Below are 12,500 nucleotides of genomic sequence, written 5' to 3'. Positions count from 1 at the left end.
ATATCTTGCAATTGGGGGGAGGTTCCCAGATCCTTTTGACAAAGGCAGCTCTCCAAGAGACACCAGCCGAGAGTGTTAAGGCCAGAGGCATATGGACTGTGGCTGAGAACTTGGCTTGGCCATTTCATTGTTGTATGAATTTTGAAAACATCCATTAATCTGTCAGATTACAAATTTTTCATCTGAAAAGCAAAAGTAAGAATATGAACTTGGAGGAGTTATCTGAGCAGTAAGTGGGTGACCCATGACAACAATCCAGAAGTGGTGCTCAAAGTGTTTCCTTGGCTTCTACTCTGAAAACGTGTCTTTGGCCCCAGGTAAGATGTCCTTCCCTGGTAGCCCAGTGTGTTACAAGGAAAATTTTGTCCACTGTTAGGATTTTTTTATTCAGTTCTGTATGCTCCTCCAGGTTCCTCTAGTTTGGCTGTTGGCTAAAGAGATTTACAGTAGAGTTGGCTACTGGAAGATGGCTGTAGTGTAAACATTTTTGTTGCCACCCAACAGACTGTAAGAGAGCTGGCTCCCTTCCAAAGGAAAGCTAAAGAAAAACTGTTCCATTTACTATGCAGATGTTCCAAAGTGATTTAGAACACCTACTCCACAGCCCGACTTTGCACAGAAAAAGTCATCTTTACGACAAGTAAAAGACTGACTCATTTATCCAGAAGATGAAGTGATTTGTTCTCTTGTGGATGGGGAATTCAGGTTCCTTATTTACAAGGAACAAGGTCAGAGCTGAAGATTCTGTCTTCCAAATACAAAGCAAATTTGTAGAGGGTGTATTTCACTGAAAGCCAATGTATAAATTACATAAGCAAGGGAAAAAAGAGAATTATAGGATCTGCAGTTGCTTTCCAGGGTACAAAAGGACATTTGATTTTTTTTCCCCCAGCATAATTCAGAAGGAAGTGACACCCTAGGGAGCCAAGATTGGGTTTTCTTGTAGGGCAAGAAAGATATTTTTCTAGGAGAGAAGAGGAAGGTGAGAGTTTGGGGGAAGTAAAGATGATTTCTGTTGTTGAACGGTACTGTCTGTGAAGCCCAAGGTACAAACCTTTCCCTCTGATCTTGAAGTATCTTTCAACACACAAGGACCAGGTAGCCTGAGAATTTCTTTACCAAGTGTCTTACAGGTGGCACTCTGATTGGAAGAGTGTCAGGGAGACCTTATCTTGAATTTGTTTGTTAGTAGATGGTGTGTATATCTACACATCTGGCAGTTCAGTGATGAGGTGTCTAGAACCTTCTTCAGTTGTCCAGTTATCCTTCCATGAAGTGGGGGTAGGGGTGCCAAAGATTCAGAGCTGCAACTGCGCTGCTTCCCTGGCATGCAAAGGCAAAGGGGCTCCTCCCTTCAGGGTCTGCCGTAGCCCAGTGGCACTTGGTGATTCAGGTTCCTGTCAGTGATGATTCAAAATTTGTTATCTCCTAAGGCTATTTTGTTGTTGTTTTCTGGTGAAATAGTTCCCGAGGCCTCAAGATGTGTCCAGCAGCCTTCATTCCGGAAAGAGGCAGAAATGAGTGTTGAGGTGCTGTCAGGCTAAGTGGAGCCTTTCATGCTCCAAGAACCAAGTCTTTGGTCAGCAGAAAACTCAGCAGTCAGTGCATCAGCAGAAACGAATGACACAGTGGGAGCTTTGGACTTTGTGCACCTAAAGACTTTACAAAGTCGGCCGGCACCGCGGCTCACTAGGCTAATCCTCCGCCTAGCGGTGCTGGCACACCGGGTTCTAGTCCCGGTCGGGGCGCCAGATTCTGTCCTTGTTGCCCCTCTTCCAGGCCAGCTCTCTGCTGTGGCCCGGGAGTGCAGTGGAGGATGGCCCAAGTTCTTGGGCCCTGCACCCCATGGGAGACCAGGATAAGTACCTGGCTCCTGCCATCGGATCAGCGCGGTGGGCTGGCTGCGGCGGCCATTGGAGGGTGAACCAACGGCAAAAGGAAGACCTTTCTCTCTGTCTGTCTCTCTCACTGTCCACTCTGTCTGTCAAAAAAAAAAAAAAAAGAAAAGAAAAAAGAAAAAAGACTTCAGAAAGTCAAGATTTGGAGCCAGATAACACTTTTTTTTAACCCTAACCACTTTTTTTTTTTTAAATGTGGAGTCATACTGACCTAGGTTTGACTACTGACTGCACTGCTTACTAACTAAGTGACCCAGAGTTTAAATTTTCTCAGCCTTTGATTTTTAAGTCTGCTAACTGCACATAATGACAAGACTTAGCTCATGGAGTTGTTGAAAATTGAGCAAGCTAAAGTATGTGAAGAGGCAACATAGTCCCGGGCATATGGCATATAGCAAATCCTCAAATGATGGTGGCTGTTATCCTTTTTCCTCCTTCCTCCCTCTTGCCTGTAAGGGTTTCTGACTTGGTGGACAGTGATCCACTACCTTTTCTCTTTGGAATAATTTGGAGTACAGACAAGCCCCATTGCCGGAGCCAGCACATACTTGGATGGTGTCTGGTCTCCAGCTCCATCTCGCCTTTTCATCAGGGCATCTTTTGTGCCATTTTTTTTTTTTTTTTTTACTGAGATTAACACATTACAATGAGATACCTTCTGCTCGTTATCTGTCCATTCCCCAATTAGTGGGCCCTTCCAACCTCCCTCTATCAAGGGAGCCCCTGTCTGTCCTTGACCTTGGCCTTCAGAGTTGTCTCCTTTGTGTCTGATTACTGTTGAGCTCTGTTTATTCTTCCTACAGCCGCAATTGCCTTCATCCCCAGGACTAACGCCTGCGTTAAGCAGGAAGCTTTCTGCTCCCTCCCCTCCTGCCTCCGAACTGAACTGCTCTCTGCCCTTGATTTGCTTGTTTTCTCCTTTGTGCCTTTGCTCACGGTGCTCAGGGGACACTGGGTGATCTTTAAGTTAGTGTTTTATTATTTACTGACTTATATTGCTCTCTAATTCTTTTAAATACCTGTGGCTTTTCTGTTCAACCAGGTTGTAAACTCCTTGAAGACAAAATACAGGTCATAAACTTCTGAGAATTACCATCATAGCACTAAACACAGTGCTCAATAAAAGCTTCTTAATGGATGCATAGATTGAACGTAACTCTGCTTGTTAAGAATTCGTTAATATCCACCTATTTCTTGCCAAGCCAGTGCTGAGGTCTGCAGACCAGCAAATAAGATGAGCTGTCAGCTGGCTCCGTCTCACCTGTTCCTGACATGGGCCCTCCTTTCAGATAGATCTCTTTACTATGAACACACACACACACACACACACACACATATCCAACTGGATATTAAACTGATGGTCTTTTTGCCTCAATTTTGCCCGAGACCCCAAGATGTCATGTACTTACTATGCTACACTGAAATACGCATGCTAGATCAGCTAGGAAGAACTAGTAAAGGAAGTAGGGAAAACCCAGATTTGTGAGCCTTTTCCCAGCAACAGTGGTTTGGGGTCGCGATAGACTGGGAAATTACGAAGGTTGAAGTATAGGGCAGCCTCCCTTCTAATGTGAAGGGTGGGAGCTTTCTCTTCTCACACTCAGTGTGAGGAGCTTTAAGAAGACTCAAGAGGGGCCTGCATTATGGTACAGCAGGTAAAACCACTACCTGCGATGCTGGCGTTCCATATGGGCACTGGTTGGTCTCCTGGATCCTCCACTTCTGATCCATCTCTCTCCTAGTGGCCTAGGAAAGCAATAGAAGATGGCCCAAATGCTTGGGCCCCTGCCACCCATGTGGGAGACCTGGATGAAGTTCCTAGCTTTGGCCTGGCCTAGCCCTGCCCATTGCAGCCATCTGCGGGAGTTTATCAGCAAATGGACAATTTCTCTCCCCGCCTCTCTCCGTCTATCTCTGTATCTCTAACTTCCAAATAAAATACATAAATCTTTTTTTAAGATTTATTTATTTATTTGAAAAGCAGAGTTACACACAGAGAACAGGAGAGGCAGAGAGAGAGAGAGAGAGAGAGAGAGAGTCAGTTTTCTATCTGCTGGTTTACTCCCTAAATGACTGCAACAGCCAGAGCTGAGCTGATCAGGATCCTCTTCCAGGTCTCCCACATGGGTGCAGGGGCCCAAGGACTTGGGCCATCTTCTACTGCTTTCCCAGCCCATAGTGGAAAGCTGGATTAGAAGTGGAGCATCTGATACTCAAACCAGTGTCCACATGGGATGCCGGCACTGCTACGCCACAGTGCTGGCCCAACACATAAATCTTTGAAAAAAGATTTTTCTCTGTCTCTCTCATTCTCTCTGTGACTCTTTCAAAATAAATAATAAATCTTTTTTGAGAAGACCCGGTAGAGCTTGATTTGCGTTCTCTGAAGTTTCAAGGGAAAAGAGGGACTGATATGTAACTCATGATGAGAAATTTAGTAAGAACAAGTCTGTGGTTAGAGCTTGCCTACCAGGCAGCAAAGGAGCGAGAGGTGATTAGGTTGGTAGTCAGGACAGAGGTCAGGTTCCCACAGACAGGGTGTGGGCACTTGGGAGAGCCAGCAGGGGTCAGTTTGAAATGAAAATAGGCCACATCCAAGGGACTTCCAGAGCCACTTCCATCCGAGCAGAAAGAACGTGGTAGGACGGGGGTTAAAGATGAGAAGTATTGTCCTTGTCTGTGAGGTGGGAATTCCACAGTGGGGGTTGCAGAGAACATTGTGGACGGCAGCAGTGTGACATCACGCTTGTAGTGAGCTCTGTTTATTCTTCCTGCAGCCACAATTGTCTTCATCTCGCTTGTGCCAACCGAGATCTTTGCTCCCTGTTTCCTCCCTCATCCAAACCCAGGGCAGTGCAGGGGTGCACGTGGGGAGAATAAGTGAAGACAAGTTGGAGAAATGGAGAAGTCCACTGAGATGTTGCTTTTCTTATGAACCAATTCTGCCAGTCCTGGTATCCAACAATTCAGCTCATACCTGACACCCACTACATGGAATTAACGTTAGAGTCCACAGGCTCCAGGCTCAGTCCCACAGGGTGGCCCTCACTTGTGATGCCAGCTGCATATTGTGGGTGTTTCCCAAGTTACCCACATTTCTGTCAGGCTGACTACAAATTCAAAGGTTGCACAGTTTCCTCTTTGGGTTTGATAACCTGTTAGAATGGCTTACAGAAGTTAAGAGAGGACTTACCGTTGTTACTGGTTTATTATAAAGGCTGCAACTCAGGAACAGCCAAATGGAAAAGGAGCACAAGGCAGGGTGTGGGGGCTGTGGTGCAAAGCTTTCATTCCCCTCCAAGTTCACCGTACTCCATTGGCCACTGGAGAGGGACTCAATCTCCAGTTGTTCTGGTCTTCCTGGAGACTGGGGGATGGGCAGCTGGTGATGCTGAACTTTCCATCTCTCTGGTCAAACTTGGTCTTTCTCATTGGAAGGTGCATGTTTTGAATAACTAAATCTGCCTTTCTGACTCTGGAAATCCCAGCAGTTCTAGGAGCTCTGCACCAGGGACTAGGCACAAAGACCCACAGTGTGTTTCCAACTATATCACACTCAGAGTACCTGCTTCCCCAGTATTGGGTTCCAGTAGAGGGAGCTCTTTTATTTTGAATAGAATTTGGAGTTTCAAGTATTTCATTAAAATGGACATATATAATTACTGAAGAGGCACTCTTCTAGTGTCCTGAATGACTGGAGCATGTTTTATTATTAAAAATAAACTATAAATGGGCGTGATATCACCCTTCGTGGAGTACCATTCCGACAGTGGAGAAGAGCTCCAGGGAGCAAATCTGTGTGAAAAAGAAAGAATGAAAGTGTACTTTGTTGTGCTCCTTGAAATAACTCTCTTTCAAAAGTAGGATGGGTCCTCAATAATTAATGGAAATGAGTTATGAGAAAACTATGCATGGATTTCAATTTTTGGCATCAATTATGTTTTAATCCTATTTTTGCACAAACTTTTTAAAATGCCTTGATACTGTTTGTTGGTGCAGGGTGTGCATGAGCACCCACTACCACCACACCACCACCTTTCTGTCATCTAGGATCTAAAGTTGAATTCATCTCTTACAATAAAGCTTTCCCAACTCACCTCAACCTATACAGCTGTACCTCTGAGAGTTTCTGTACTTCCTATTTTAAACCATATGATATAAAAATATGGGGATCAACAGCTTATTGGCCTAGTTGTGTGATGTGTTTTGGCCTCTCATCTTTAGGCCAGATCTCCCCTGGAAATCAGTGCATTTCACTTTTTGGTATTTCTTCTGTATCTTTGGCCAACTAGCACCAGTAGACCTAGGTTCTTGGAGCACTAACTTTTGGCTTTTTGATAATAAAATTTTATTCCGAGTTAGAAGAGTTTCCTAGGCAGCTGGAGGTATATTCTGAGATGAGCATCTACCAGGATTGCTTTAATTCTTGGCCAGGAAAGTGAATCTTCAGATTCCCACCTTATCTGTTTTTTTCACTTGCTTCTGGAGAGTGGAAGCAGTGTAGTTGGATTTTATTAATCTGTCCATCCAACATGGGGCTGGCAATGTGTTTGAATACTCAAAGTCCTTATGCATCTCAAAAAGCATTTCAGGGCTCCAGGAAGTATAATAGATCCATGGATTCTTGATATTTCTGGAAATGGCAACAACAAAATAAATCATATGTGTGCATTGAATGCATGAAACTCTATCCTTCCCCTGCAGGTGATCCAGGCTTGCCATTCTTGTCCCAAGGCCATCGAAGTTGTAGTCAATGCCTACGAGCACATCAGGTGGAACATAAAGTGGAGAACAGCTATCCCTGATGATGACTTGGAGGTAAGCAGTCAATTCACTTCCTACAGTTTCCCCTTCAACGCATTATCGCCAGACTGTGTTAGAAGTGTGTAGTTGACAAAATTGGCTTTGCAATACTTCTGAAGCCTACCCAAATGCAATGAGACAAAGCGTTATAAATGTAGGTGTTACAGTTAGTAGTTCCATCACATGTGTGGCATTAAGGAATGTGGAACTGCATGGAATTTCTCCATGTAAGTGTAAGTTGAATAGGTACGTAAGATGGTAGTTTTACATTCTTTCCAATCACTTAGATGAACTAAATGATAATATTTGGGATTGCTCATATACCATTTTTACCAAAAAATTAAAGTGTTTTGTACAGATTATTTTACTCACTTTAAAATATCTTGAAGTGATTCTTAAGCAGGAAACGTAAGCACACTGGGATGGGACATATGGAAAATCCTCAGTAGGACCCACAAGCTATTATCATTGTTAGACTCAGGGACTTTGCCACCTCCATAAACTCATCCTCACCAGAGAGTATCCTTTTCTTGGCTTTAGAAGCCTAACTCTGTCTCCAGCATGTGGAGAAGTATCAGGCACCAAATGCAAAGTTCCCTTGATTTGGAGGCTGATGGCTTAGATGTGCAATCTTATTCTGCTACTTATAAGCTCTTTACCTTGAAAAGTTATTCAACTTGCCCAGGATTCATTAATCCTTCATTATTTTTACATATCTGAATATATGGGTCACATCAGACACACGAAGGGCATTTAATTTAATAGCATTTACATTAATTTAAAATTGCTAGCATGATCTATACTGGCCCAGGAAGTTTATACAAGTCTGTCTTAACTCATTGCCTGCGTTCTGATTTGTATTTTATTGTTTGCTTGTCTCTCTCCTCTCTTTTTATATATATATATACTTTTTCAATGCCCCTGCCCAGCCTCAATTTAACGTTTGAATCACCATTGGAGAAGGTGGGAAGCACTGTTATGTGTAAAGTAGGGACTCAAGGAATCATTGTGGTGCTACTCTAACTGGAGCCTTCTCTCTTCCTTTGCAGAAATACTGGGATTTCTACCACTCTCTCTTTACTGTTTGCTGCAACTCTCCAAGGACACTCATGCACTTGTCGCGGTGTGCTATTCGAAAAGCTTTGAACAGCAGATGCCACAAAGCAATTCCTTTGCTTTCTCTCCCATTGTCATTGAAAAAGTATTTGCTTTTAGAGCCAGAAGGAATCATTTATTAAGGCTTATGATACAGCAGTTCCCAGTCTTAGATCTTTAAGTGGACTTGTTGGTTAGACTCAGTTTGCTTAAATAAAATGGTACTTAGGTTGATTATAACAGGTCAGGGATTTGAAAACACTTTACAAACACTCTGTCATTAATCCTAGGGTATCATGGTGAGGGGGGATAAGAAGTAAAGTTAAGGAATTTTCAAAGACAAGAAGCATTCAGAACGTACTGATGTAACAGTAATATCTCATGCATAGCGCTCTTACTAGATGCATGATATGTTTTGTGAAGCTTTTCGTATGTTATCTAAAATGGGACCCAGGTTTTCTTAAAACCAATCTCAATCTCTACCTTACCACTATTAAGTTTACATTACCATTTAATTTTCAATATAGCAAGTTTGTGATTAGCCTCTTAAGCTTAGTGTCTTTTCCCCATTACTACTTAGCAGCAATTATAGTCGCTTCCCAAACCAAGCTTTGCAGGTTATTATAGTGAAGAAAGCACATGAGCATAGTCAAAGACAGGGAGATCTTGGAGTGAAAAGATTTAGAAACGAGTAAGAAAGACCAGTCCATTTACTGGTCAAGAAGGAACATTTCAGCACACACTCATTGAGCCAGAGGCTAGAGATGCAAAGATGAGTCAGTCCCATGGGTGACCTTTGAGCAGAGGATCCGAACATACAAGCAGGTGACTGCAGTATAAAAAACGGGGCAAGAGTACAGGTGCCATTTTTAGTGCTTACCTTTTGAAGTTGTGTTTCTGGCATGAAGCGTGTGTGTGGCTTTTTAAAGCATGAAGATAAAGAATGAGGGGATTGTGGAACGTAGAGGGATCTCCTGCCATGCTAGATATTGTAGCTATTGTGTTAGTGTAGCTTCCTTGTTGGTGCTTTGCCAAACTCTCTGAGATAAATATTGCATATCCCATGGTTCCAATGTGTGTGTGTTGTGTTTGTGTGTGTGTGTGACAAGGAAGGGAAGGAACATTTGTGAAAGAAAGTGTGTGAAGGGAAAGACCTTGTTGATGACTTTGGCCTTTTCATGTGACAGACTGATGTTACAGAGTGCAAAGTTAAAGAGCACTTTGTTAGTGATGGCTGGCTACAGAAAGCAAATCGGAAGACTTTTTGGCAGTGGTAAAACTGGAGCAAGTTGGAAAAATAAGTATGTAATCAGGCTTGCTGGTTTGATGTTTGCAAAAAGAAAAATGTAGATAATTAGCCTCTCTCGGCCTCATGGCTTAGGAGGCCAAGTTTGTTTTCCTTTTTTGTTCTCGTTAATCCCTTTAGAAACGCTTATTGTTTTTTTAGCATCACTTTTTAGAAGTTAAAGCAGAAGTAATTAGTGCAAGCAAATCTGTCAGTTGTGAGCAGGTTTCTTTTATTTGTGTGGTTCTCCACCTTAGCTAACTTGAGAGTTGAATAGAGACAATGTTGAATTATCTACCAGGCCACCACTAGGTTGTGCTTCTGTGCCAGAATTCTCTTATGCCCAGGTCTGGATAGGAAAAACCACAGGTGGATACAATAATCTCTCTGAAATACTAGTTTCACTCATATTTATGTGTGTAGGGGGGTACTTTGTACTACAATATCTCTATCATAGAACAGAATGCTGAATTTGTATCACTGTTCATACAAAACATGCCCCCTACACACACAAAAAAATGCTGGCACCAAGTGGTGCTGGTACACATCCACACATCCTGGGGCATGTGGAGAGCTGTAAGGCACCCTCCATCGTCAGGAGGTTCTGAGAAGAAAGTCTGCTGCATTGACTTGGGACAAATAAAACTGTGTTGAGGACAAATGGAGACCATGTTGCTTGGCTTGCTTGTGCTAAACCATTTGTGTTCATCTAGCATATAATACATGGCTACTTGCTTGGAATTGTTTCCTTGTGGATTTAAAGTAATTTTTTCCTTCATTTTGAACTTTAGAAAACTTAAATAAAGCTCTTCTGATTCCTTTCATCTTTGTGAGTTGTTTGTTTACCAACAAAACACTTTGTTCCTAAGCCAACTTTGGCTCTTCAGCGGTAGCCCTGAAGAACTGTATATTTCCTTGCTTTTTTCCACGTTTAGAAAGAAGAAGAGGACAAGAAATTGTGCTGTAAATAAGTAACTTCTTCAAAAAGAAGGAGAGGATCAATGTGACTCAAACACAAATGAAACGCAGGCTCTTGCTCTAGGAACAGGTGTTTTAATAACAAAGACGCTGTACTGAATCGTCCTCTTCCACTTCTCACCATTGCTGCCATCCTGGGGTTTTTCATTTGCCCTCATTCTCACCATGCACTGAAGCCTGGTCAGAGCAAGAGGAGATTAGATCCTCATGATGCCTTTGTTACTTTCTGTAAATAGACGCCTAATGTCCTAAAGAAAAAATAATCTCTCTTCTGTAAGTTATGTGAGAAGCGGCATCTTTGACATAAAGGAAAGACCACCTGTTCAGTTTTCTCTCTGCTTTACAGAACCTAAACATGTTTGTGTTCTATTCTTTAATAACCTAGTGTTACATCTCTACATTGTTCTTCCTTTCTGTTCTGATAAAAACATGGTTGTCAAAAGACGATTGTAGGGATAACAAAACTAAAAACACCCCATTTGCACTGGGTCATCAATGTTGGGAAAGGCAGCTGTTATAGTACTTATCTGCTTTTAAAGAACTTGGTAAGTTCTAAGTTGGTGCACTTTGAAAACTTTTAAGAAACATTGCTGCTATTCACTTGTTTTCTTGGAGATGCAGACACCATTGCCAGCATCTGGAAGGAATTCCTCATCATTTTCTTTAAGGGACAAGCAGATGCATTGGAGTTAGCTGTTCAGAGCCTGATTGTCTGGATTCATAGCCTGGCCTTTTCCTATTTTTGGCCCATAATCTAGGGGAAATAACAAAGCTGCTCGTTCCTCAGTTTCTTCAAGTGTAATGGAATATTTGCAGGATTGTTTTAGAGCTAAATTGTTACTGCATTAAAGCACATAGAGGAAAGCATGCCACTCAGTAAGCATTTTGTTGGCATTACCGTTATTACTGTTAAAATCACTATAATCTAGGAGTAGGTTGTACCAGTAGTGCAATGCACCCTTAGAGTGAAGCTGTAGCTGCAGGGGATACGTGTACGTTTCTGTTCACTCGGAGGACTACTGGGTGAGCTCCCATCACATGCCAGGCACTTTGAGTCAAATGAGGAACAAAACAGGTTCCTGACTTTCTCGGATTTTTTTGAAGTAGGAAGTAGGAATAGAAATAATATTGATATGGAGGATTAGCATGCAAACACATCAATTGATTTTTGAAACTTGGCTTTTTCGAAAGTGGGGTGATTAAGGATCCAGTGCCTCCCTTTACTATCTCATGATGGCTCCAAGTTCACTTGCAAATTGACCTCCTTGGACAGGGAACATTTCTCAGCTATTCCCATGTCAGTTAGGGAAAGGGTAGGAGGAAATTCACTTTGTAGCAGGAGCAGTGTAGATTAGCACTGAGAATACTAACTGAGGGTTATTGCAATCAGAATGCATAAACAGGGAGAGTTGGAGAATATCATCCACTTACTCTTGTTGTTTGCAAGAATTGATTCAGATCTGTTACATGTGAACTTCTATGCTCAAAGTGAAAGGAAGTCGAGGGAGAGTTGTCACTAAGTCATTGCAAGATTCACTTTTAGGGCTCAATCTTTTTGTTTTTACTAAGAAGTAAATGTCTCTTTTGATTAGATACCATCTAACTGAGTTATTTTCCCATCAGCCTGACATAAAATAGTTGCTTAGAAGAGATTTTCAAAAACTATATTTCAGTACTAAATCGCCCTATTCATGTTTGGTCACACCTGCCACCACTGAGAAGCAATGCATGAAATCAGGAAAAACATCCTCCAAAGAGCAGTTGCTTTGCCGCCCTCTCCCCTCTCTCTTTTCTAAAGAAACACTAAGTGGATTAGGTAAGCTTAAATTTCTTTACTAATTAGTTTTCTCAGATAGAGGCATGCCTCAATGATATTGGATAACAACTATTCAAATATATGCTAATCCATTCAAGGATATAAAAGAGTGATGCCACCTTGTATTTCCTGACTTGGAGACACCCTCGGATTAGTTTTTCATGCTGTCAGGCAGGGAGAGATGATAGAACGGAAGCAGCACACAGGGGCATGCCAGAAAACCTTAGGTACAGAAGGGAACTGGGGGGTGGGTGGGTTTTTTAAAGTCCAGGAACCTAGCTACTGTCTGCTCAGAGCCACAGGAAAGAAATGCACCCCTGCTTTGTTCCAGTATTTGATTGACAAGTGGTGTGAACCAATGGAAATGACAATCAATTTGATTTAGGAAGCAAGGCATACATTCTGGACTCGTCTCTCTTAGCCCTGTTCTAGATCCTGGCGAGATGACTTCTGTGTAGTGCATCAACTGGACCCCGTGTCTTGGCTTCCTAATGGCATCAATGGGAAAACCAGTGGGAGAGTGGGGGCCCTTCCTGGTACCCTCTCAGTTGGAGGAAGCAGAATCCCTGCACCAAAGCAACACCTCCGAAGAAGGGCTCCTCTACTCAGTTGCTCTTCTCCTTGG

General features: G+C 42.5%; 1 protein-coding gene across 1 annotated transcript in view; it reads left to right on the top strand.

The window, feature by feature from the left end:
* ASB4 (ankyrin repeat and SOCS box containing 4) overlaps positions 1-9,905 on the top strand; it is a 54,639-nt gene extending 44,734 nt beyond the window's left edge. The window contains exons 4-5 of the mRNA XM_008261706.4: positions 6,603-6,716; positions 7,751-9,905. Of these exons, the coding sequence (XP_008259928.1) occupies positions 6,603-6,716; positions 7,751-7,939 (303 nt within the window). The 3' untranslated portion in view covers positions 7,940-9,905. The remainder of the gene's footprint in view (positions 1-6,602; positions 6,717-7,750) is intronic.
* Positions 9,906-12,500: the final 2,595 nt, after the last annotated feature.

This window comes from Oryctolagus cuniculus, chromosome 16, assembly GCF_964237555.1.
Source record: "Oryctolagus cuniculus chromosome 16, mOryCun1.1, whole genome shotgun sequence".
NCBI classification, from domain to species: domain Eukaryota; kingdom Metazoa; phylum Chordata; class Mammalia; order Lagomorpha; family Leporidae; genus Oryctolagus; species Oryctolagus cuniculus.
The sequence above is the reverse complement of the archived record's forward strand: the minus strand, read 5'-3'. Positions and strand labels throughout refer to the sequence as shown.